This window comes from Caloenas nicobarica, chromosome 4, assembly GCF_036013445.1.
Source record: "Caloenas nicobarica isolate bCalNic1 chromosome 4, bCalNic1.hap1, whole genome shotgun sequence".
Taxonomy (NCBI): Eukaryota; Metazoa; Chordata; class Aves; order Columbiformes; family Columbidae; genus Caloenas; species Caloenas nicobarica.
In genome coordinates this window covers 19,679,562-19,705,932 of record NC_088248.1, presented here as the reverse complement: position 1 = coordinate 19,705,932, position 26,371 = coordinate 19,679,562, and the positions used below count along the sequence as shown (strand labels likewise).

Here is a 26,371-nt window from a genome sequence, read left to right as displayed (position 1 = left end):
TAGTGTCACATATGCAGTTTAAGGAACTAGTAAGTAGTGAATGAGTAGTTACGGTGCATGTGTAACGACACTGGGTATGTCGCTTTGCTGCTTCTTAGTTTAAAACACAAGAGGTTCCTGCATTTCTTTTCTACACTGATTTGACTTTTTCAGGAGATACAGCTTTAATAATCTGCAGCGTCTGCTTTTTATCATTAGTTTCTCGTGTGCCCAGATACAAAGCAGATTGGGAATGTTTTCAGAGGGTGAAGATTTATCAGCACAGCTCCCAGACAAGTCAATTAGAGGCTGGCTGACTAAATCCTCATAACACGCTTTGAAAATGTAGCTCCTGCCGTCTGTGAGGACCATTGCAGGGAGAGCATAGTTCAGCTTTTCCATGTGAGAGACAGGAGTAGGCAGTGCCAGCTAAGTAGTTTAGCTCTAGGGCTCTTAGCACCTTCGTTAAGGCTTTTACACAAGTAGAGGAATGCTGGCACTCCCTACGTGATGAGCAGCGTTACTGCTTTGCCAGTGTTTGTTGGGCTGAAGTGGGAAGAAATTCGATGGACCTAGAGAGGAGGAAGCCATGTAGATCATACACTTGGGCAGGAAGGCTGGTTGACAGTGATTTCATCCACGAAATAATTTGTGCTCTGAAGTCCAGTTAAACTTGCCAATAATTTTGTATTGAGAAAATTAATTGCATCCATCGCCTGTGTTTTACTCAACAGCTTCCCCAGGGACCCTGCATGCCAGATCGCCTCAGAAGTGTGCCATTTAGTGTCTTTGCATTCATATTTAAGTTTGGGTTGTGTAGAGGGAGAGAGAGAAATTATGAAAGAAAAACATTTTAAAGGCAAACTGGAATAGATCTATAAGATAAATGCACATGTGCTTTTTTTATTTTTATGAAATTAATACACACAGAGCTGGCAGTCCTCTTTTATCACACAGCTGGAGCAATGGATGTACAAAACTTCAGTTTGTGATGAACATCCATCTCCACTGTGGTCGGGCAGAGTTGAGACATGGGAGAAGCTGCAGATGATGTGCCCCCTCCCTCTCTTCAGCAGTGTCTCCTTCTCTCATCTGCTCATCCTTCTCTCGAAGCTCTGATGAAAGCTCATACCAGTTCTCGATTTTTCTCTAGGTGCTCTAGCCCACATCAGCGTCCTTACCTGGCTGACTGAGGGCAGGTAGAGTCCTGCTTGTTTGCCTGCTTTGACTTGGCCAGCGCTGTTGCCGTTTTACTCTGATCCACTGCCTTTTTTGTTACCCTTCCTCCCTGTCCTCCGCTTCACCTCCCAGCGTGATGCGGTTCCCGCTGGTGGCCGGAGCCTGACAGCTGGCCGGGGCAGGCCGCTCTGGCCAGGCCCTGGCTGCCTGCTTTGCATCCAGGCAGCAAGAGTAACTCTTTCTGTCCGGCCAGCCTGGCTAAAATGCGAGCAAGCTGATCGTTTTCCTCACTGTTAGCTCCTTCAGATTTAACTGGTGCCCTGAGCAGCTTGTACTTCTTATCCTTAACAGGAATAGTTTGTTCTTCTGATGACTGCTCGCAAAAACAAGGGTGATGACAGACTCCCCAGCCGCCCTTAGCAGCAAGGGTAAGAGGCAAAGGTCTGACCTCCTGCATGAGGCAGAGGTTCCTCTGTGAGCCTGCAGAGTTGAAGGGGTTACCGGCTAGATTGGCAGATCAAGATTTTACCAACTTCAAACAGATTTCACAATGTGGATTTCCTGTGTATTTGAAACACTGCCCTGGCCAACAAGAACTGGGCAGGCAGGCGCAGCATGGAAGAGCACAGCATGAGCATTAAGTGAGCAATTGCGATCCAAAATCAATTTGCTATGTCAGGCTTCATCCTGTGAGTTAGCAGGCGTTGGTGCAGTGCTTTCAGCAGTGTGAGAAAATCCGAGTAGTAGGGGAGTGGTTTGATGCATGAAATACTTTCATTCGTTGGAAGCAGTCGCATGTAACTCACCTCCGCTTTGCTTGGCTACATGTCTGAGTTCAGCTCCAACTCGGCTTTTGTAGGGCTGTCTTGCTCTCCCCACTGTCTCTGCATGACAACTGCAACAAGTGTCATTAAGAGGCCACTGCAAAGCCGATGGACTTTAGACACTGGTCACAAGATGTAGTTGTACCTCAGGCAGCGATTCCCTTTGTCACTGTTGACTTTTTAATGGCAGTCTTAGAAGGGGTACAACAAGGAAAGCAATGTGCAAGAAGTGAGGAATCCTTTCAAATGTTGAAGCCAAATTGCTGCCATGCAAATGGCAATGCCAATTATTCCATATTGATCTCAGGTTGAGCTGGTTATGGCCATTTATGTCTTTGCTTAGGAGAGGTGTCACATCAAATCAAATTGCTTCGTGTCAGCAACCCTTGGGATGCTTGCTAAGTTGCTGGTAGGATTTGAGTACAGCCCAAGAAGTTCAGGAGTGAACGTGACTCAATCTTCAGCTTTTGGGCTGGAGGTGGCTGAGTTGGGCTGGCATTTGGCAGAGCTCATGGCAAGCACTCCCTGTCAGAGGTGGAGGGATCAAGATCTTTCTGGAGAAGTTCAAGGAGAGGAAGGGAGAAGAAAGGTGGGGCAAGCTCAGGAATACCTGAAAGAAGATGTGCTAAATCAGACTGAGAGGGAGAGAAGATGACCTGCAGGGAGGGCCAAGATTGAGTCATTCCTGTAGAAGAGAACTGAGGCCCATTTGAACATGGACAGCTGGTGGGTCAGACCCTGTTTCAATGTGAAGAATAGAAAAGATTAATTTTTATTTTTAACAGAAAGACTCACAGAAGAGCAGTGTGGAGAATATGGCAACCCTTGTTTTGTGTAAATGTGCATCTTCGCTGAGGAAGATGGACTTTGGGCTTTGGCTGGTTTCTCTGCTTTCCCCTGGGGAGCAAAGATAGCTCTGGAGTGAGACATGTCCCAGCACAGCTGTAGAACAAGCATGCCAGAGTCTTGCAGTTGTTGCCCTTGCCTTGTATTGAAGTGGCTGGAGCTGTCTTAACAGGAGGAAAGCCAGCGGCAACGTGTCCACTATGTACCTGGTGGATGAAAGCACCTGTAAAAGCAGCCCCAGCCTCCTTGTCGGTGGGCTCACAGATCATCTGGCCACCGAGTGGAAGTGGACTTGTGTTAGACACTGCAAATCATGCTCAGCCTCTGCAGGCAGAAAAAGAATTTAGCCTCTCAGCTTCCGCCCCCAGCTTTTTTGGTTTTTTGAAAGAGCAATGAGAGGACTAAGCCTCCGCTGCAGCCCTGGTCATTCCCTGTGGATGACTGGAACAGCCACCCACCGAAGGCAGCACGACGGTGGAGGATGGGCTGGTGAGTGGCTCAGCTGTTGCTATAACAACAGCACCTTGGTCTCATTTATTTTGAAAAATGAATTGCGGCTGGTGGGATAAAGCTGAGCAGCTTCTCCCTGCAGAGGAAAGTGCTGCCGACAGCCTCGGTGCTCTCTTGTTTATGTCTCAGGTCTGTCATGGCATATCCCAGAAGCTCTGCTGAAAATTTCAGGATGGGTTGGATTAGACCATTCGGGTCCATGTGTGTCTGCGTGTTTGCATGTGCAGTTTCTGTTCCCACCCACCCCTCCCCTAATCAAGAGTTACTTAAAAAGTCAACCCACTAAAGTTTGACCTTTTCTTGCTCTGCAACTAGAGTTTCTCCAAAGGCACATAAATAATAGCGAGCCCTGCTTCGCTCTGTCTTCTGCCTTGGGGTAGAAACCTGCTGTGAAATGCAGGTCCATCAGCTAAATACTTTGTGTGAATAAAGCTAAAGGCCTATGAACCTGGCAAGGATTTTTGTTTTATTTTTTATTTTATGCATCAAGTCTTCTGTTCCTAGACATAAATCTCTAAGCTGCTGCTGCTGTCTTCATGATGCATACTGTAAATCACATACGCAAGCTATATACTACTACTTAGATGAGATAAAAGACACTTTACAGGAGCATATTTTACTTCAGGCATTGTTTTTACAGAGGGAAGGGAAAGTGCTGAGATTTTAGTCTAGGGAGGCCTGCTGGTGGTAAACTGTTTGCCAGCATATGGTAAGTGTATGATATTCAAGCCATCTAATAGTTGACATGGTGATTTGGAATGAAATCAAGATTTGAAAATAAATGTTTGCATTGAAATGATTTGGTAAGAATGTTTCTTTGTTGTTCCCCCAGAAGAAGAGATCCATCTATTGTTATGGCTCCCAACCCCTCCAAAATGCCAGAGCTAAGGTTCTTGCTCACCTGCAATGGTTGTATCCGGCATGTTCCCTTTAAATAAACCTTTCATGTTGTCTGTCTACTACAGTTGTTCAGAGCAAAGAAAGAAAATAAAGATTATTTTTTTTCTGGTGCCTAGTAATCCCCCAACTCCTAAAACCTCTGAAAGATAATAATGTGGAGCTATAAACTATAGAGTGGGCTTCATTTTATTTTAATTTGCAACAAGACATGATTTCTGTACATTTGCTATTTGGAAAATAACTTCCGTGTTAAAGCTACTTTTTGTTGTGATGCATGATAAACATGATTTTTAATATCTATATACTGGGTCTACCTTTACTTTCACTACAGTCACTATATAGTTGTACAAGGGACATCCAAGTTTCAGCACGTGATGAAATCTTTAGGAGCTGGTTATTCGCTACTAGATGGTTTTGATTCTTTTGGTAGACATTCATGTACAAATAAGGTGATGGACTCAGGACAAATTAGTAAATGATGTGAAACCTGAAAGTGTATTGCTCTTACTGATATTCTGTAAGGGATAGCTTCAAACTGTTGTGAAATGTGTGAAGTCAGTTCTTTTGTATTTCTCAGGAAATAATCACTCTCACTAATCACTGACTTGTTATTAACACGAATTAAGATTTTTTTCCCTCTCTCTTCCTTATATGAACTTTTCTTTACGAATAGAGTCCTGTCACCAGGTCCTTTGGTATGACTCTTCTTACTTTAGTTCCGCATTTAGCAAATACAGACTCAGGACAAAGGGCCATTGCAAGTTTTAGACAATTCTTTGAACCCTGTTTTTCTGTTTGTGCCCATTGAACTTAGTCTTGAGTCACTTGCTGTTTGGTGACTGTTTTTCTGATGTGGAAGGCAGAGGGACAGTGACTTTGTAGTGAGATGGCTGAGGAGCTGAAATGGGGATAAAGCAATATTGTAAGTTGTCTGAGTGGCCCATTAGGGACAACATTTAAATATGCTATTTTAAGCCATAATATCCACTGTGTTATTGACTGCCTGCACTTGAGGCCAGATTGTACTCTTTCTTTTCTTGCTCTGAAGAAAGGAAACGTGGAAGTGACTGTTCTCCTGTACTTGTGAACCAGTGCCATTACCACATCCGTATCATCCTTTCCTCATCTCTGGGATCTAAACCAGGGTTTATATAAAGATCAGTAAAACAAGCTTAGTGGCTCAGCGGTAGTCTTCTGCCACACACCAGTTACACTGGTTGAAAAGCAGCAGGGAACTGTAATGCCCTGCGATGGTGTTCAGTTTAACATAGGTTTTTAGGGGAGGGAAGCAGCGGAGGTGAGAGCCGTATTATAAGCCTCCTTGTGGGATCTGATTTTTCTCCTTCACACTAGTCCTGGGTGTTGACTTACCTTCCACATCGCTGTTAACTGGCACAGATGAGGCAATTACCAGCCCTGGGAAAGCGCCTCTTGCTAGAGCTTGCTGCTGCCATGGCCCAAAGAGATGAAAAGTTGATGATGCTTCAGCCTGGTGTGCTCCTGCAGACCGTGGCTGATGAACATGACTGTGCATGGCTTTAATTGAGAGGGTGCCAGCATGGTGTGTGCTCCTGCCTGCAGCTGCCACCACGTGCAGGACCCCATCCCCAGGCATCTGCGGTTGAGTGAGAGGAGAGGAGCAGGAGCCCAGTGATGGGGACCCTGCACGTGGAATGGGGAGGCCCATAACATGCCCCACGCCATGCCTTACAGCCTTCTTGACCATTGCCTTGCCTTGGGTGGGTTCCCCATTGCAGCCTGTGGCACAGGGGGAGGAATATCTTGGTGCAAACAGCTGGCATTGCTGTTCCCAGACTCCCAGGAGCCAGGAGTGGAGAAGGACTCAGGGTAGGGACAACTCTATGCAGCCACCAGCTGCTCCTCTCTGGAGCTGCACAGGCGTCTCACACCAGAAAAGGAGCCTGGACAAGCAGTGGTCCACATGGCAGAGGCTGCGGTCACAGAGCAGCTGTTCTCAGTGCCGCACCACGGAAGCTGAGAGGAGAAGGAATTTCAGTCTCTGGGAGGCTTGGAACACACTGGATTTGTGCAGGGGGCACAGCCAGCTCAGGCGCATGTGCCAGCAGGGACCCACTGGTGACTCTTAGCCACGTGCTAATCATTTTCCCACATGAAAAAGCTCTTCTGCTCCAGTACAAATCAAGGAGTTGATGGTCATCTTGAGGACTTATTGACTTTGCCTTTCTGCTTTGTTATGAAGGTCACACCTCTGCTGAGGACCGGCAGGTAGCTTAGTGTCCCACACATGTTCAGCTGGGGCCGCAGCAAACGCACGCACTGGCCGTGTCCTCCTGCCTTGCATGCCCAAGAGGCCACCCAGGCCTGAAGGGCAAGAGAAGGACACAGCCTTCTGGGAACCGCTCCCTCTAAAACGGGGATGAGATACGGATTTGCTTGTCCATCTTACACATGGGATGAAAGGAGAGCTGGCTTTCTGGGATGGGAGAAATAAATGGGACCTGGATTGCGAGAAGAAAGAAGGTTGAGGACCTCTAAGTTAGGGAAGGGGTGGGAGCTGGTTGTCTGGGATTTTCATACCAGTAAAAATACTTTAAAAATTGATAAAATCTTGCAGTACTTTGTCTTCTATTGTTCTAGTATCAAGGATCCAAGTGTGTCCTGAAGGCGTTCGCTAGAGTTGTGACCTCTTCGCTTCCTCCCCTCCCCACTATTGTTTTTTGCTGTAGCCAGAGGGATGCTTTTTTTAGCCTGGTACATATGCGGAGGTGTGGTAGGAGAGGACTGTATGTTGTTACAGTGCTTGCTATACTACTTTTAACTTGAATTAAAGCTTACATTAATACATTTCTTTATAACATTTTTACAGCTGATTTAGTTGTTTTTGTGGACACTGGTCTGGCTGTCATTTCTTACAATACCTCCTAGCATACAGGTTATTTCGGTTTTTTTGTGATTTGATTGAGTTAACATCATGCAAAGTGCCATCTATTTTTTAGGGTGAATATATTTTTTTCCTCATTTAAATATGATTCTCAATGTGTTTTGCAGCCAGGAAGAGAGGGCTAATCAAATGGAACCATGTTAATGGACTTTCTCAAAAAATATTAGTGTCAACAACACGTTTCAATACAAGTAGTCAATCGATTATATTGCAGGTATTTTTAAAATAAACTTCTAGGAACTTCAAACAAAAAGATTTTCAGAGTAAATAATAAATTTTATTGATTCTTCTTCCCCCTTCCTCGATTTCAGACTTCTTAAAGAGTTGAACTTTCAGTAGACGTTGTTGAGTGTTTTCTGAAAACAAAAGTCTTATCACTGTGTTAGGCACCAAAAAGTTGAATTACTCTACTTGTGCCCTAAAATTGAGGTAACTTGGACAGCACAGGCATATTTTACAGTTCTGCAGCTGTGGACCTTTGCTGTCCTATTCAGAGACAGGTTTGGCTTTTTTGTTTGGTTGGTTTACCCTGTCTTCTCAAATTGATCAAGGCATAAGAACAAAATCAAAGAAAATTCCTAATGAGAGTTTTTAAAACTTACTGTCACTAGGAGGCTTAGTATCTGTCACAAGGCTCATCAGCACTTTGTCTCTGCAACTGGTTAATATTTTTTTTTCCCTGTTGTTTTGCTTTCAGCTTCAAGAGACAGTCAAAAGGAAGTTGGAAGGAGCACGTTCACCTCTCAATGGAGAACAGCAGAATGGAGTTTGCGATGGGAGCTTTTCTCCAACCAGCAAGCGGGTACGGAAGGATGTACCAGGCATTGAGGCAATCAACAGCTTGTCCAATAATTTGCCTTTGCCCGCTGTTTCTCCTCTTCACCAGCTTGACATGAAAGCTCCCCTACCCCTGCAGAACAGTGGAACTCATGGTAGTGGTCTAGATGACTTGGGTAAAAACGGTGGGCTTGCTGAGATAAAGCTCCCTGTTAATGGCTGCAACGAGTTAGATGACAGTTTTAACATCCTGCAGAACAAGGAGCTAAAGCAAGAGCCTTTGGATGACCCCAGCTGCATAGACACTTCTGAAACATCTCTTTCAAATCAGAACAAGCTCTTCTCAGACATTAACCTGAATGACCAGGAGTGGCAGGAGCTAATAGATGAACTAGCAAACACTGTTCCAGAAGATGATATACAAGATTTGTTCAACGAGGACTTTGAAGAGAAGAAGGAGCCGGAATTTCCCAGGCCTGCCACAGACACGCAAGAGAATGCAAGTGTGAAAAGCGATCCATCTCATTCTCCATTTGCACATGTCCCACTAGGGTCTCCCCAGGTGAGACCTTCTTCTTCGGGTCCTCCGTTTTCAAACATTTCCACAGCTTCTAGCATAGCTTCTGCTTCCAGTGCCCCGCCAGCTCCAGTCGCTGCTGGCTCACCGGCAAACTGTGTTGTTCAGTCCCCACAAACGCCCAGCCAGGCCCATACTCCTGGCCAGACACAGAACCGGTCTGGAAATGGCTATCTCATGAATCCAGCAGCAGCAGCTGTGGCAGGATCAGGGCCTGGGCCAGTGAATATACCCAGTGCTGACTTGTCTCCAGCTGAGCAGCTCAAGCAAATGGCGGCACAGCAGCAGCAAAGAGCTAAGCTCATGCAGCAGAAGCAGCAGCAGCAACAGCATCCAAATCAAGCCTCAAGCTGGTCACCTGTGGGCCCTCCATCTAGTCCATACGGAGGACCCTTCAGTGCAGACAAACCAAATAGCCCAATGATGTATCCCCAAGCCTTTAACAACCAAAACCCAATAGTGCCTCCAATGGCAAACAATCCACAGAAGACCACAATTAATAACTACCTCCCTCAAAATCACATGAACATGATCAGTCAACAGCCAAATAACCTGGGCACAAACTCCTTAAGCAAACAGCCCAACATGCTTTCTTACGGCAACACCAAACCTCTAACCCACTTTAATGCTGAGCTGACTCAGAGGATGACCCCACCAATGGCAAACCCCGGCAAGAACCCCATGATGCCGTACATTCAGCAGCAACAGTCCCAGCAGCCGCAGATGCAAGCTCAGATGGCGCACCTGAGCGAGGAACAGAAACGCATGCTCATCATGAAGCAGAAAGGCATGATGAACCAGCCCATGGCATATGCAGCGCTTCCTTCCCTTGGTCAGGTAAGTGTGAGTGCACAATACGCAGGCAACCAAAAAGAGGCTAATACAAAGGCTTAGTACCTCTCTGTATGGTCTCCTTTTTCTCCTGGAAAGTAGGGGATGTCATTGCAGATGTTTCTTGGACTTTTCATGTGGTATTTGAGCTTGATCGTTTTATGAAATCACAGAAATGACATTGTATTGTGCTTTAGAAATGTTGTTAAACGGCTCTTTTTCTGAACTAGTGCTCTTTCCCAGTGCTTCTGCTGATGAGTGCTCTAGGGCTACTCTGGGAAGTTTTGGGTAGGAAGTCACTTCTCCTTTGAGGGTTTGTTTGCTTTTTTTCATTGTGTAAGACTCGATGCTTTTGGATTGCAAACCACTGCATAGCTTAGTTTCCACAGTGTAGTTAGCTTTATAATAAAAAGATGGAGTGGGTGGCCACTTCTTCTCGGGGTGGGGATCCAGGCAGCTTTAACCAGCATGTTTGGCATATTGGCTCAGGGGGAAAAAAAGAAGGAGGTTTTGGGTGTTGAGTGCCTTTGATTTCCACTGGAAGAAGTAAACACAGTTGAATTTTAGTGGTGCTTGAGCCGTGCGTGAAATGAGATGGTTTATTCCAGGACTTTCAAGCAGTCTTTAGGAACTTCAAGTATTGTATTATTGTGAATCTGTAGAGTCTTCTGGCTTACCTTCAGCAAGAGGCTAAAGCTGTGTAGGCTTGAGTGACTCTGCATTACTGTCTCATGTTAGTATGTCCCATGCTAACCTCTGGAATGGTAGCGGCCAGGCTTGGGGAATGCTTTGGAATAAATTAATAACTGGCTTGAATAAAGGTTATAGCAATGCCGAGCAGCCCCGTCGTCTCCTAGGTCAACTGGATGTTTTTGGTTGTGCAGCCTGTGTAAAGATCTGTGCATTAATGTCATGGAAAAGCGCGAGAATAAATTTTCTGAATGTTGTTTTAGGGATTTTAAAACAATTAAAGTTAATAATCAGTTCACAAGGTAGGTGGTGCCTTCACAGGAATTATGTGCCAGCAAAACATGTCAGGAATTCTGATATAATAGTACACTAATAGAATTTTATAGTTATAGCGTAACAGCGTTTTACCAAATTAGCTGTTTCCACACCACCTACAAGGAGTACTTCCGAGTATGGTTTAACTGTAACTCACACTGTAATGCATACAGAAATGCAGCAAAACTTGTCATTTCTTCAGCCTGTGGAGTCTGAGGATCTACCAATAGGAGGAGTAGAAGCTTTACCAGGTCAGAGCCCATCATGTTATTTAAAATTAATTGCAAAACAAAAAGAAGTATTCATCTGCCTCCTGTGTTTGGTTCAGGACGTATGGTGACAGCTCTAAGGTTTGTGTCTCTATTGTAGTTCCGCTCGCATATTGCATTCGAAATAAGTGGTCAAATGCCTCTTCTTTCTGTGAAGATTTAGCTAGAGAAATAGTGTGATAATTACATAAAACTCAGACTAACCTGAGCTACAGAACTTGTCAGATTGTAACTGAGAGGCAGAGGATGTTTGGTCAGGCTGTCTAATGCTTTATCATTTCTTTGGTTTTGTTAAATCTGTTGAACTCGAAGACCCGTCAAACAGTTGATAGGACAAACTGCTTATGTGAAAGAGTTAACATCATCTCCTCCATTTCACAGGTTGAGAAATTCATGTTAATATCTCACTGCAGTTCTCCAGTGTGAACAGGAAGCCAAGATTCCACATATCTGATCTCTGTTCCTTTTTTCTTTCCTGTAGGAAAAACTAGATATTTGGATACAACTAGACATTCTTCCAAAACCAAGTTCAGATATTAAGTAATTTCTATATCTTACAAAGAAGAAACTTAAGGCAAAGCCATACTTTGTTATATAACATATGCAATTCATATTTAATGACCTGGTTGGGATGATGCACCTCTCTTGCTTGTGTGTAGACGCAGAGAGGTCTCTTCAGTACTTGTGAAGCCCACTTACCTACAGCAAAGGGATTTTGTTTGGTGAGGAAGGTTGAAATAATGGACTTGCAAGTGTAATGTATTTCTTCATTTCTCCCCTTCCTGCTTCCCTGAAAAGCATTATTTTGTGGAAAATTGGAAAGCTTATTATTGTGAGATTTGCTTGGTAGAAGCAGATTGGTTTTGAAAAGGTGGTAAGAATGATATGTTGATATTGTTGAGTTAAATCTAGACTGATGCAGATGATCTGATTCTGCTGCTTTCTGCAGGATGTAGATGGTCAGACTTGCCAGATCATATATGGAAAATAAGGAGATGGCATTCTTCAGTTTGAAACACATTTCTGAAAGTAAAGTGAATGTATTTTTCAGTCAGTTTGTAGTTTCTACTTGCATTGTAGTTTTGGTCTTTGATACAGAATTGTAAAAGTGTATGTGTGTGCTAAATGATCATGGGAATGCAACAAATGGCATTTAAGGGGAAATAAAATTCTAACTATTGCATTTGATGATTAGCACTGACCATATATTTTTGTCAGGTGACTACTAGGCCCTTCTCTTGTTGCTTATATATTTATAGAAACATTTATTGTTGCCTTTCACAGCAGTGGCCAGGCTCAGCTCTAGTTGGGCTTTGGCTGTTCTAATTTTCTCCCTGCATAACCTCACAGAATTCTCATATTCCTCTTGAGTAGCCTCCCCTTCCTTCCAAAGGTTACAAATTCTCTTTTTATTCCTGAGTTCCAGCTGCAGCTCTCTGTTCAGCCAGGTCAGCCTTCTTCCCCACCAGCTTGCCTTTGGCACATGGGGACAGCCTGCTCCTGCGCCTCTAAGATTGCCTTCTCGAAGAGACACCAGCCTTCTTGGACTCCTTTGTCCTTTGGGAATGCCTGCCAAGGGACTCTGCTGACCAGCCTTCTGAACAGGTCAAAGTCTGCCCTTTGGAAGTCCAAGGTAGCAGTTCTGCTGACCACCCCTCTAACTTCTCCAAGGATAGTAAACTCAGTCATTTCATGATCACTATGCCCAAGGCGACCTCCAACCAACACATTGCCCATGAGCCCTTCTCTATTTACAAACAACAGATCCAGTGGGGCTCCTTCCCTGGTAGGCTCACTAACCAGCTGGAAAGCTGCCTGGCAGAAAAGGATCTGGGGGTGTTGATCGACAGCCAGCTGAACGTGAGCCAGCAGTGTGCCCAGGTGGCCGAAAAGGCCAACAGCATCCTGGCTCGTATCAGGATGTGTGGCCAGCAAGGCTAGAGAAGTGATCGTGCCACTGTACTCGGCACTGGTGAGGCCCCACCTTGAATCCTGTGTTCAGTTTTGGGCCCCTCATCATAAGAAGGACATTGAGGTGCTAGAGAGAGTGCAGAGAAGGGCAATGAAGCTGGTGAGGGGTCTGGAGCACAAGTCAGTTGAGGAGCAGCTGAGGGAACTGGGGCTGTTCAGCCTGGAGAAAAGGAGGCTGAGGGGAGACCTTATCACTGTCTACAACTACCTGAAAGGAGGTTGTAGCATGGAGGGGGTTGGTCTCTTCTCCCAAGTAGCAAGTGATAGGACAAGAGGAAATGGCCCCAAGTTGTGCCAGAGGAGGTTTAGATTGGATATTAGGAAAACAAAAGGGTTGTCAGGCATTGGAACAGGCTGCCCAGGGAAGTGATGGTGTCACCATCCCTGGAGGCGTTTAAAAGGTGTACAGACGAGGTTCTTAGGGACATGGTTTAGTGCTAGAGTTAGGTTATGGTTGGACTCGATGATCCTGAGGGTCTCTTCCAACTGAAATGATTCTATGATTCTACAAGGGCACATTTGAGAACCAAAAGATTATTTATGGAATATCAGGCATGTACAAAAACTCCTGGTCTGATACTCTGTGTACTACTGTAAAATTCAATCACGGCTAGTTGTGTGCATGGGTGTATACGTATACATGCACCATCTACACTAATTAAACCTATATCCATTTGGGCCTAAGGTATTAATGTTGTTAATAAGCACAAGTTTTGCATGTACTCGTCGCTTCAGTCGTTGAGCATACTTTAGAGAGACACACCAGTTTTTCAGTCCATCTGGGACCTTGCAAGGGCTCTGTGGAGGTCACAGTGGCTGTCCTGTCAATGTGTCAGTGAGTGGCTGGTGCTCTGGGCTGGTGTCCTGGGCTTGCTGTGCATCGCTACAAACTCTTGTAAAGAGAGGTGAGCAGAGCAAGAGGAAGCCGTGCAGCTCTGTATCTGTGTGTCTGGACAGGTGGAGTGCTAAATTAGTAGCTTAACTAGCAAAACTAGTATCCACCTAAGGCAGGATTTCTTTAAAGACTTTCTATGCTGTCGGTGTTGAAACTTCTCTTGTTAGATGTTTTAGTCCTTGGCTTTGCTGTGCAGATCCAGGACTGGTAGTGGCACTGTGGCTGGAACCCCCGACGCACTATTGCTGAACAACTTGTACGACCTGAAGCACAATGTCCTCTATTTTATACTATAGCTTGTTCTCTTCAGGGGAGTGCTGGATGGGGTATTTTTGTTTTTCCAAGAAACAGATACTGATTAGGATTTCTGAGTTGGGGATTTTTCCAGGGTTAGCCTGAAGGTAATTCAGACTCCTTCTGCGGAATTAACTGTTACAACCATGGTTGGATCCTGACCCATCTACATTCAGCAAAATCTGTGGTTGAATCCTGATCCATCTGCATTCAGCAAGGCTCTGTTCTCCTACTGGTGTTCCCTCATGCCTGACTTTTCTTCACTTGGTCAAGCTTGTAATCAGAAATCCCTGCTCTTAACTTTGCCCCACGTACCCTGATCTGCCCTAAAACCAGTTGTTTGTTTGTGAGTATGTGGCAGGTGTTGCCCTTCAGCCTCTTGCTTTTCCTGGGTGGTTCTTTCAGTCTTGCTTATCTGTGGATATAGGCTAAACCAGCACGTTCCGTTTTTCACTGGGGCTGGTACCTTGTTAGGTGTTTGAGGGCTAGAGATCCTCTGTTATTCTGGTTGCCATGTGATAATTAAAAAAATTGGTTTCACACCCAGATGCAACAGGGGCTTTCTTTAGACTTCTTATGTGATTTAAAAAATAAAAGCAAGCAAGCCTAAGCCACCGTGCTCTCCCAAAAATTAGATTTTTGTTTAACCTAAAATGTTTCATTTAGTTTTTGAACGTGTATGTAAGGTTCTATGGGAGGTGCCTTGTCTCCTTTTTTTTTTTTTTTTTTTTTTAAAGTAATTTTAAATTGGTGAAAAGCAAAAACATTTTCTTTGGAAAATTTCAGAATAATTAATTGTGCCTTTTGTTGGTTCCAGCTGTTCAATATGTATGCATAAGTGTAAGATAAAAAAGCAGCCCAATGGAACAGAAGTCGAATGGCTGAGACAGAATTTGATGTTTGGAGCCAAGTGAGGGAGGGAGAATAATGAGAGGTTGAAACAAAACAAAATTCTCTGTGGGTGAAAGAAAAATAAAAGTAGACTGCAGCTCTTTGCCTGCATGGGACTGTGAGGATGCTGCAATTATAGTTTGTATCGAAACCACTAGTTACATTGTTTGAAATTGGAGTGATGTGAACGAAGAGAGGAAATGACACTGTACTGAAAGAATATCTTCAAGTTCTCTTTTCTGTCTTTTGTTTTAATCTTATAAATTCAAGATGCATCATCTGCTCAGTCTGGCTTTGCATGTGAAGGATAAAGGGAGATCTCCGTCCTGAGAACATTTCCAAAATGTAATTGTCTTTGCCCCTTTTAAGTGAAAATGTGTATTTCTTGCTGGAATTGTAAAAGAGACTTTATATTTTTTTGAAGGTTATCTTTGGGATAGTCAGAAGAAGAGATTGTTGATGTTCTGGGATTTGGCTTTTTTAAAAAGCCTACCTGAAAGTAAAGAAGAAAGTTTACAGATTTGTATTCATTGCATGAATGTGTGGCAGAAACACAACTATCTTACCAGATTTTTAGTGGAGACAAGCTGAAATGGAAATGATGACCAAGACTGTGAGGATGTCTTGCTAAACAACCTGTAGAGATGCAGTGAATGCCCATTTATCCGATGTTTGAATCGTGGCCACTGTTTCCCATGAAAGGTTTGCCCTGGAGTTCAGATGCAGTACCTGCCTTTTACAAATGCCAAAATGTGCTCCCTGGAAGTCAGTCTCCCATAGACTGACAGAAGTGTAAATGATATGTGCTCAGATGCATTCTGACCATCTCAACAGGCAATTTGTAAACAGTAGTCCAGCCTTCTTACCATTCCTGCTGTCATCTGCCTGTTCGTTTGGGAAGGAGGTCATGTTAACATAAATCACTATAAATAAATGTTGGGTAGCACTTGGCTAAGATGAGATCTCCGTGGCATAATCCTAAAAAACAAATTTTGCCTTCTTGGTATTTCCTCATTTTGTTATCTGCGAGCATGTACTTTTTAACCCAACCCATACTTTATTCATTCTATAAAGTAAACGTTTTTTTCTGCAATGCTAAGTTTTTTTTTCTAGTCTAAGCCTTGGAAAATCGAAGTACAACCCTGCTGCTTCCATGCCCCAACCACTCATTGTATCATAAGAAAACCATGGATCTCTTTGGTGAAACCTATTTTCCTAAACCATGCTGACCGGTATCCCTGTTTTATCCTCTGACTCATCACTGGTAGAGAACTGAAACGAATTGTTCCATTGTTTTGCTGGAGAGCATGTCAGAATAACTGGTCTTTTCCTCTTTTTAAATACCACGGTTGTAGTGGTAAGTCTCTGAATCGTAGAAACTACTCCACTTTTACAAGATTTGTTAAAATATATTGTTGTGCGGTTTGCTTCTTGCCTAGTTTCTTGAAAACTCTTGACCGTGAGTTATTCTCATCTGTAAAGAAATTGTCTTATGTTACTTCCAGAAGCAGAAAATTTGTATTACTAGCTGCTTGAAGTGTATATTAGATGTCCCCTATTTTGAAGTCACCGTGATAGCATACTTTTTCTTCCTACATAATCTAGACTGCTGTGCAAAGAGCAGTTTGTCCTGTTATTTAGTGAGGCCTGTTAGTCTGATGATATAACGTGTGCCAACAAAGTCTCCTTTAGTTTTATTAGTTACAACTTTAATCGTGAAGCGCTGTGATTTTGAAATGTCTATAGCCAGTAGCAGCATATTTTTACATGAAGTGCTACCTTTTCCTCTCTTTTTTTTTTTCCTCCATTTTCTCCTTAAAGTGCAAGTTATCATCAGTTTTGATTTTCCAGTCCTATGACCCATTCCATCCTCTTTCAGCAATACCAGCCATAATCCATTTCTTATTGTTCATGAGCTTCTCTAACTCTTCTTGTTTGTTGTATATGCTCTTAATGTTAATATATAGGTGGTGTAAAACTGTGTTCTTTCCACCTGCTTTTATGGTTGGATCTGTCATAAGCTGACAACACAGCACTGCTGAACATACTGGGATGTTCATACCATGCTCTCCCCAATGCTGTGCTCTTTTGCAGGCTAGTTTGCTGCCCTCTGAGCAGCAACATAACTAATTTAGCAGGAAAAGGTTGATGCTTTCAATGCTAGATGGTGGCTGAAAGATCCACGTAGCCTTTTCTTCACATAACAGTATTCTAGCGTTCTCTGGAAAATCAAAAGCCCTCCTTCTGTCCTGCTTCCTCCACCTGGGCAGTTGCCTCAAAGAGCCAGCGCATTCTCTGCGGCACAGCCACAGGGGTTACCCTGGTCATCCTTTGACGCCTTGACGTTTTGTGAATCCAGAAAAGCGTTTATTGCAAAATGGTACCTGTTGTGTTTTGATGTAGAAAGTGGGTTCAGCCTCATGAATTGGATTCTATTATTTTCTGGTTTTATTTTGAGAGAAGACTTAATCTAGAGACTAAGAATAAGGTTCCCATCCTTGGCAGCACCTGTGTGCTGTTGCAGTGCCTCACAGCTGACGGCCGAAGCTACAGAGCGCTTGTCCTAGCGTTCTGTGTGACCTGGTCTGATCTCTTTCTCTCCAGTCTGTGATCTTGCATGGCCCAAGCAGGAGCTAGATTTGATCACAGCTTTCAGTTAGATAAGTTTTTTGAGTTTTAAATTTATCCTTGTGTCATTTCTCTAAGACCATGACCGTCCTTAACTTTACCCTTTTCTGGAGGCTAGACATTTAGAGTACTTCTTGCCCCTGTATTTTAATTTTCCTTCCATAATTCCCAAGTTTGCCAGTTCACTTCTTAACATCTCAGAAACCTTGATTTTAGATGAATCTATATTATTATGTTAATTTCATTAATATATACATCTGTATGATAACATATTCACAACAGTCAATTGTTGTGCCCTGTAACAATGCTGGTCTTAAATACTCTGAAGTTCTAAAATTGCATTAAAATCATGAGCTCATATAAATAATATGTATTTTGGGTAGTGGTGGTAGTTGTCTTCCTGTTTTCTGAACCACTAGTATTCTTGTTTTGCAGCTCTTCTTTATCCATCTGGGACAGAAGTATACTTTAATTAAAGCTTTGATTCTCCCTTACTACCTTGACTCGAGAAAATCAAACTGAAAGAAAAGCGTGTCAAATTATAAATCGTACAATAGCATTGCAAGATAATGTAATACTGGAGATTTTCATTACCCCCATTTCTGTGTCACCTGTTGTCATGCCACCTGGCTGCATGACTGAGGTTATGGTGTCCATCTCTCGCTTTCACTCAATTTAACCTGCTTGCACATTTTTACCCCTTCTTCACCTCCTCCACTCTTTTTGCTGGATCCCCAACTCCAAACCTTTCTTGGAAGTTTCTCTTTTCTTGTGTTTGTATTTCTAACATGCCACGTGGTCCTTTTAGAAAAGACATCTCACAGAAACAAATGTCTGTACTGAGGACAGGGCTGAAGTTATTGGTCAGCGTGTACCTAAATTGATTCATCTGCCACCAAGGAGACTGAGTGTGCATTTGCTGTGTGGATTTACTAGACCTTGCAGCTAACAGCAGTAAGGCAATCACCAGCAGGTCCTGACCAGATTTAGCAATACGAATCTAAGGAGGCCTGTCTGAGGCGTCTCTGTTCCAGAGGCACAAGGAAGATCTCTTCTTCCTTCTCCTCCCGACCTTCAAGGTCTCACACTAACCCACGCCGATGTCTGTGGTCGGCTTTCCCTGCCCACTACAGAGAGTGAGGCAAGCCTCGTAACTAATTTTGGAAGAGAAGAGGCTTTGCTGGAAGGGCCAAGGAAGGCTTTACAGCTGCCCACCCGTTTCCCGGGCTGTGGGCAGTTCTGCAGGGGACACCTTCCAAGTCAGTAAGGCGGGGGGGGCTGTTTCACAGTGGCCTTCTGCTGTGTTTTGGATCTGAATATACTCAGACCTACCATGTTTCCACAGAAGAACCACTTAAAGTGTCTTTTTTCCTATAATTTTTTAAAGATCCTTCTATAAATAAATGATTATTCTTCATCAGGCATATAACAATGTACTTTAGATTAATAGGAACTGGACGCTTACTGCTTGCTGTACTGATTGTAAGGGATGAATCAGGCTGCATCCTTTCAGGCTGTATTTCTACCCTTAGCAGTGCTTCTAAGCCCGAGTGTTGTGCCATGTATCTCTGCTGATGTTAGATTTAAAATTGCCTTTTAACAATTCAGTTCTGGAGGGAAGAAACTGAAAATTCCTTTGCTAGGAAAGCCTCTTCCAGGTAGTCTTGAAGTTTATTTGCCAATTTAAGCACATTCTCATTGTCTTTCTCAACCTTTGTAAAGAAAACTGGAGACTGGATTAGAAACTGTTTTTTCCTCTCCCCACCCCATCTCTTTTTCCATTTCTCTTCCATAGTAGGGGTGCCTATACGAACTGTGCTTTGATTCCAAGTAAACTTGTAAATTTTTTTATTAGTATTTGAAGAAAAGTTTTATTTTATTTATAGAAATATTCTTGCAACAGTAATTATTTCTGAATAGGCAGGACCCTCCCCCTGTGCTCCCTTTACTCTGGGAGGGATGGAATGACTCTGCTGCTTAACTTGATTAAATACGTTTTGTGGAGTTTCTGCTCCCACCACAGGCAATGGTCATCACCCAGCCTGCTCTGTCAAGGACCTCCTTTCCTTTCCTGCATTCTCACTCTGCTTTGATTTCTATCTGTTAAGGAGCTTGCAGCAAGCAAAACTGCTATCAGATTATCAGTCAGGGCTAAAGGTTATAGGGTATCCTGCAATTAAAAAGCCTATTTTGAACTATTGATAGATTGTGGTTACTTTAAAATGAAGCTCAATCCTGTTCTTCTCTCTCTCTTTTTTTTTTTTTTTTTTTTTTTTTTTTTTTTTTTAATTTCCCCTCAGTCTTCCTTTTTTTCCCTGTGACATGTAAGTGGCTCCTTCCCTGCCCATAGCTCTACGCTCAGGCAAACAGAAAAAGAGGCACCAATAGGGGCGAATTATGGGAAGTCAGCATGAGGTCTGCTGTTTCCCTCGGAGGGCTGTTTGCTGCGGGTGGGAGCATGGGGAGCACCCCATGCTGTGGGCAGCCACCCCTTTGTAAGCGGCAGGGGAGGTGGGGGAAAAAGTGTCAGTCCTTTCCAACTGCTCCTGGAGACAAACAGGTTAATCTCAGGTCCATGTGATTGAGCAAACATTGTGAAGAAAGAAAATCTTAGTATTTCTGCTGTGATGGTTCTCAGTCTGGGGCCTTTGTGTGACGTGTAGCAGCCATGTGCCAGAAGAGATAGTGCCCACCTCAGATCTTGCAGCTAATTAAAGGTTACACATGGTGACAGCTTCATTTTGGGTAGCACCGTGAAGAGCTCAAAAAATAAATGCCACAACTGAAGTTGTCTGCAACTATTTGGGCTACTCCGTAAGGTGCAAGAAATGGCAGAAGGAGGACACAGGGAGAAAAGCTAAAGCATACAGGTATCTTATGGGGGGTCAAATACTGCCAGAAAGAGAAAATCCCCTGTCCTGTCATGATCCTGGTGTTCCTTAAACATCTTCCTCAACTCAGTAATGTTTCAAAAGCACTGAAAGAGGCTGCGTGTTTATCCTAAGAGCACGAATACATCACAGCTATTTTGCTTGAGGAGAACATCAGTAAGTACCACTTCATGTTCTAACTAGGAACTTAGAGCCAAATAAGACTCTCATATTTTTCAGGGGAAAAGTAAAAGTAATAATCCCATCTTTAGGGGCTCATTTTCACTCATCTTTGTTTACCGTAGTTCATGACTTGTAGCTTAGGAGTGTGAGCAGATGATGTCACTATGTTTTGTGGAGTTACATGTGGAGCCCAACAGCTCTTCTTAAATTTGGGTGTACATATTCCTTTGTGTCTAACATACCTTTTCGGACACATACATTACCAGGAGCTTTTCCATCCCTCTCTGAGGCGGTGTGACTAACAGCCTGCTCCTGAGCCATCGGTGGAGGGCTTGGCCGCCAGATCCCAGAGCAGCCCAGCGCTACGGTGCTGGGGCTGGGCCGGGTGTGCAGTCGAAGCCTGGAGCTCCACGCCTGCTCTCTGTGTCTCTGCCTAATCCGTATCTGTGTGAAGGAATGCTCTTTGATGAACAGACAAGGCTACCCAGCTGGCTGTGATGTTCCAGCTCAAGAGTGAGGTATACCTCGCGCTTCCGAATTCCTATTTTGTCTTTTATTTTACCCACGTGAATCTTTATTCTAGTACTTTCCACAGCATTGCTGGATATTCAAGCATAGTGGTACCTAGAAGTGCTATGCTATCAGCATGTGTGTTCCCCCCAGAAAGATTTCCTGATGTCTGGGATGCGTACGTGCCCATAGTGGGAACGCTTAATACCTCTTGAAAGACCGTCCAAGTAAGTGGTTAAGTGCAGATTTGGAGTCCTGCATTCAGGAGGTTCTGCCAAATCCCAGCTGATGCATCTAATTTGCTAAAGAATGTGACTTCTGCTCTCTCAGCAAAGATTTCATTCCTCATGGGCAGTGGGAAACCTGCCCTTTTAATGTTGTTGTTGAGCAGCTCCAGTATTAAGCCTGAGACAGCCAACTTTGTTACAAAGGAGAGAAGCCAGTCTGTCGGTCCTTCCATTCTTCATTCTCATGTGGTGCATGCATACGTGTATTCTTGAGTACTCTCACCTTTATTTAGCCCCTTTGTGTGTGTGTGAGGAATGTTTTGCATGCATTAACCTGCAAGCATATCTTACACGTGATGAGGAAACCACCCATTCTGTGTCAACACATCTTCCCAACAGGTGGCTTCCTCATTTACACCCAGTGGGAGCTTGTTAGCAGTTCTTGCTCTACAGTCAGAGTGGGAGCTGTCTAGACAGGGTCAAGTACCTCGTAAGAAAACAAGCCTAAGTTCAGCAGCACTGTCACAAAATCATGTTTTTATGTTTTCTCTGTCTCTTTTTCACTTCTGTTTCACACTTGTGCAATATTAAAAGTCAGTTCCTCACTCCAGAAGCCCAGTCTTTGGCTGGTCATGCTGCCATCCTTCTGTAAAATCTGTTCTGCCAGGTTCCTTGCTGCTAGCTAGAAATATCCATTTTTGAAAAACAGAGGTATACCTGTAAGCTGCCTTTTATTTCCTTATGCTCTTTGGAGAAACTGAGGGAAAGACAATGCCTTTAAAAAAAACAAAAAGAAAAATAGTTTTGAAAGGGTCAGCCTAGAAAGAGTTTGCCCTGAGAAGACATCTCTTTTTCTGATATTATGTTACTTACAGCCTTGAGAGTTAACATGTTCAAAACAATCTACATTTTAAATTAGTTTTGTACATAGTATTGCCTAGAGAAAGCAAAATGCCAGAGACTGCCCAGTATACACCTTCCAGGGAACTGGTTTTCCACTGTGTACTTCTTTGCCTCTGAGTCCAGCAGGTTATATTTTTAAACTTTTAAAAAATCTGTCCTTATACCATATTTCATTTCCCTTTCTCTCCCCCGCTACTCCATGAGCCATTTTTCTTTCCCTCTGTCTAAGCTCCCTGTGCAAGTTTACTTTCTGTTTCCCGGCTTTTATTTCTCGACCTCTGCTTCTTACCCATTTAATAGCACAGGATTTTGGTATTGTCACAGTGTGCAGGAAATCACTGTAGACACCACAGCTTTCTGTGGTCTCTGTACCTCCAGCAGATGGAAATAGTATGAAATATTTGTTGTCATATTCAATGTTTTTTTAACTAGTCATGAGACAGATGAAGGACTAGGAGATCTTAACTATAATCTCACTAATGTTGTGGCACCAACTGTGTGATAAATTTGGCCACTCCACCTTTGGTCTGCCCACTAATCCATCTCAACCAGGACTTTAGCGTTCCAATCTATGGAGCAGCTTCACTACAAACAAGACTGTTTGTAGTGTGCCCTTATCACAGGTGGCTAAAACAAACAAAACCAACCAACAAAACCACAAACCAAAAAACAACAACAAAAAAAGAAAGAGTAGGAGTTTTCTTTGGTTAAATTGCCAGTGACATGTAGTTTCCCACAACGTAAGGATTTTTCTCTAGCAGCATAAGGCAGTAAATTAGTTTTACAAGCCCTTGCATTCTTAGAGATGGAAAAGCAATTTTAAGTTATTTTTAGGTGATTTTTAAGCTGTACTAATGATACCTTCTCTTGCCTTTCATGTTGTATGAAACTGATTTCATCATTTGAAGACAGCTTCACTGTTCCCACAGAGAGATGCATAGAACAAAAATATTTAAAACCTTTTAAGACATTTTTTAAATCGTTACTACGTACATCACAAACTACACAATGCATATGGACGTATAGTAAAATCTAAAGTATGTGGTTGCTCTGAGGCAGCATGTACCTTATTCATCTTATCACATGGGAGTTGCTAGTCCAAGATCAAGAAGAAGTATTTCTGTGTTTCTCGGTGGTACCGGTGGCTTCACCAAGTGCCTGCTCAAGTCCACTAAACTTACTCTATGCGGTAAGAGAGTGTGGTGGGGGGAAACGTACGGGACTGGACCAGAAAGCTTGCATGGCTGAAGCAGATGAAGCTCTGAGTTTCAGTTGGAGATGTCAGACACAAGAAAAGCCACGGGCTGCATGGCGGCAGAAATTTCTGTTTGCGCTTGCCCGGTTCCTGCACCTGGTTTGCAGACGGTGCAGGGATTATATCCTCAGTACTTCCCAGGCCACAGAAAAGAGCGAAAACCACTACCAAAAAAAAAAAATCCTTGACTCGGGTTACATAAAGGGCAGGCTGTTTTCCAAGGGCCCTGCTGAAAGGGACACAGGTGTCACCTGCAGACGTGCTCACAGCTTGAGGGAGGCTGTTTTGGCCAGGGATGGCCGGCTCGCCAGGTGCGTTGCCAGCACATGATTTTAACGCTAATGACGCAGGGGAAAAGGCTCCAGTTAGTCACAATACAGAGGTGGCAGTGACTGAGCATCAGGGAGGGGGGTAAAAACCCGCCCGGCACAAGAGTACCAGTGCAGCCCTTCAGGAGAGAGAAGCTCGTGGAAAGAGCAGGGTCTCTGAGCTCTGCTGTGTTTAAAAGAAGTGTGGATGAGGTTCTTCGGGACCTGCTTTAGAGGTGGACTTGGCAGTGTTAGGTTAGCAGTTGGACTCGATGATATTAAAGGTCTTTTCCAACCAAAATGATTCTATGATTCTAGTACCTTCGAGTGACAAGATGTGCTGCTCGCACCCCAGATTCCCCCGTGCCCATCACTGTGGCCGTGCAGATGTGTGTGTGTTGCTCTGGGCGGGATGTTCCCCACCGCTGCTGGGCAGGGGAAGCTGAATCAAGGCCAGCAGAACCTAAATCTCTTATGGCCCGTTGTCCACTCCCCAGTCTGGAGCATCCTGCTTACCCGCTCTGCCTCCCAGCTGCCGCGCAAAGCCTCGTGTCAGTGTTTGCAGCGTAGGTCAGAGCAGAGTGAAAGCGTTGGGGCTGTCACCTCAGCAGAGCTCCCAGCGTTGCCACCACTAGAGCGAACAGCAGCTCGGGGGTGCTCAGCGTGGACTGGGTGCACTCCAGCACTGCTGCTGTCACCAGAGGCAGCTCGGGGGTCTGCTTTCCTCTGCTTCTGCTCAGGTCCTCTGCTCTAGGTATAGTGTGCGGTGTGAAAAAAAACCCAAAACATTAATATCGGTAAAAGAATGGTTTTGTTCGTGCTTCTGAGAAGCACGTTCCTCTGGGAAAAAAGCATGCATATTTGCAAAATCCTCCCGAGGAAGTTTGAAATCCATTTACTGCTGAAAGCATTGAGCATCAAGGCACTGTTTTGTTTTTAAGGCGGTCTTTTATCACCTCTCAGATTTTTCAAAGCTAAAAGTGCAGGTTATTGTGATTGATTTTCTATTAATTGAGAATCTTATGGTCTCTTTCTCCTCCACTTTCCTTACCTATTCCACCACTTTTATTTTCCTCTTATTGGACTGTGCTTTGCCTTTTCAACTTCGTGCCTTCTCACCTACCCAGCCCTAGTCAATGGGAGCACTTATGTAAGGATTGTACAGTCTGCCCCTGTGCATGTTAGTGAAATTGGAGAAATGTTGCTTTGGTGGTTTTTTTATTTGGTTGTTTTTTGGTATGTTTTGTTTTGTTTTGTTTTTTTCTTCCCCAGTTCTTTAGGATCAGATTCTTCTTTCTCAGAGGCTTTCTTTGGCCTCACAAAATTAGATCACCACTATGTAAAAAACAAGCCACTGTGATCACAGCTTAATTGCACAATGCCTGCAGTTTCTTGAATGTTGTTCCCATGTCTTCAAGATTAAGTAAGATCCAGTGGGTTGGACCTTTGATCTGCATAACAAAGGACAAGGAGGCAGTTTGTAAATCCTTTATTCTTTGCAGTTTGGGACCTGAAGGCTTGAAATAATTTTTGCTTGCTAAGAGGAAACTTTATGTACTGTATGTGGAGATGCCATTATGCTAATTAATGTTGTTAGGAAAAATCAATGTATGTATGTCATCCAACAGCAAGCAATGATCTTCTCACAATCAGCAATTTATCATGCATTGCCAATGCAGTAGGGCTAGGACTATTTTATTCAGATAAATTTCTCGTTCATTTAGTCAGTAAATCATGGTGCACTTCATGAGAGTCATTTTTAATGTGATTGCATTTTGTTAAGTTTTAATCACGCATGATGGATTTTATCTGGCAATGAGGTCAACCTGTAGTTTCTTCCTCTGTCATTTGTATCTTACCGTCCCACCATGGACAAGATCACGGCCATACCTGGATGTGCTAGACAGGGAGGAGATAGGGAAATACAGGAGGCGCAGGAGGATGAAATGTTAAGATTTGGTTTAAGCATCTGATGCTTACGTGAAGATTTACCCTGGGTGGACATTTACCCTAAGTGGAACAACAACCGATTATACTCACTGCATCTTTGCCTCTGAGCGTGACTGAATTTTCTTGAAAATTGTGCTTGCAGTAGCTCTCCAGTTATACTTTTGAGCTGACCAGTCTGAGTTAGGGCTGTGGGAGCACCAGATATTCCCCTGGGTACCCGATGGGGATGCAGCTGGTGCTGCTCTGTTATCTAGAGTCCATGCTGAACTTTTTCATTAGCAAAGCAGTGGAAGATGAGGTGTGGAGGTCAGGCAGGGAACCATGGTGGTTTTCAATGAAAGACTTGTTGTTTTGGTGACTTCTTCTTGAGTCCAAACTCTGCTGTGACTTGCTTGTTCTTAAGTTGCTAGAAGTTTTCCTGTTGTCTTCTGCTCCAATGGGAATTCGCCCTGAATCTCCCTTGAAGCTTCAGTATGATATTGCTGTTCTTGCTTATGTTTCTGAATGTCTGTGGAGTGCTTCCATATTTGTATGTGGTTTAACTTGATGTTCTTCCCCAAAGAAGCAGGTCATGAATGTTTTTTTTCTGGTGGCTTCCCTAGGTTTTGGTCATCTTCTCTCTGCACCCCTTTGCAGACATTGACTATTCTCCTTTCACTCTCGCCTTCACGCTTTTTTTCCTTTCTTCCTTTTTATCAACAAAAAAGACCTTTCTCTTAATTCACCTCTCCCTGTAAAGTACACTAAGCTCTCTCAGCATTATGTCCACTGAAAGGAGAAAAGAGAATACATGGGGAGTGTTACAGAGCACTGGAGATGCTCTTCTGCCTCAGGCTCTAGTACTGTGCCCTTGGCGTGGGGGTCGA

The 26,371-nt window shown here is 43.7% G+C and overlaps 1 protein-coding gene across 2 annotated transcripts in view; it reads left to right on the top strand.

The window, feature by feature from the left end:
* The window catches only part of MAML3 (mastermind like transcriptional coactivator 3), a 244,716-nt gene that overhangs the window by 141,194 nt on the left and 77,151 nt on the right, over positions 1–26,371 (top strand). For both annotated transcript variants that reach the window (XM_065634849.1, XM_065634848.1), the window contains exon 2: positions 7,859–9,352. In XM_065634849.1, coding sequence (XP_065490921.1) covers positions 7,859–9,352 — 1,494 coding nt within the window. The remainder of the gene's footprint in view (positions 1–7,858; positions 9,353–26,371) is intronic.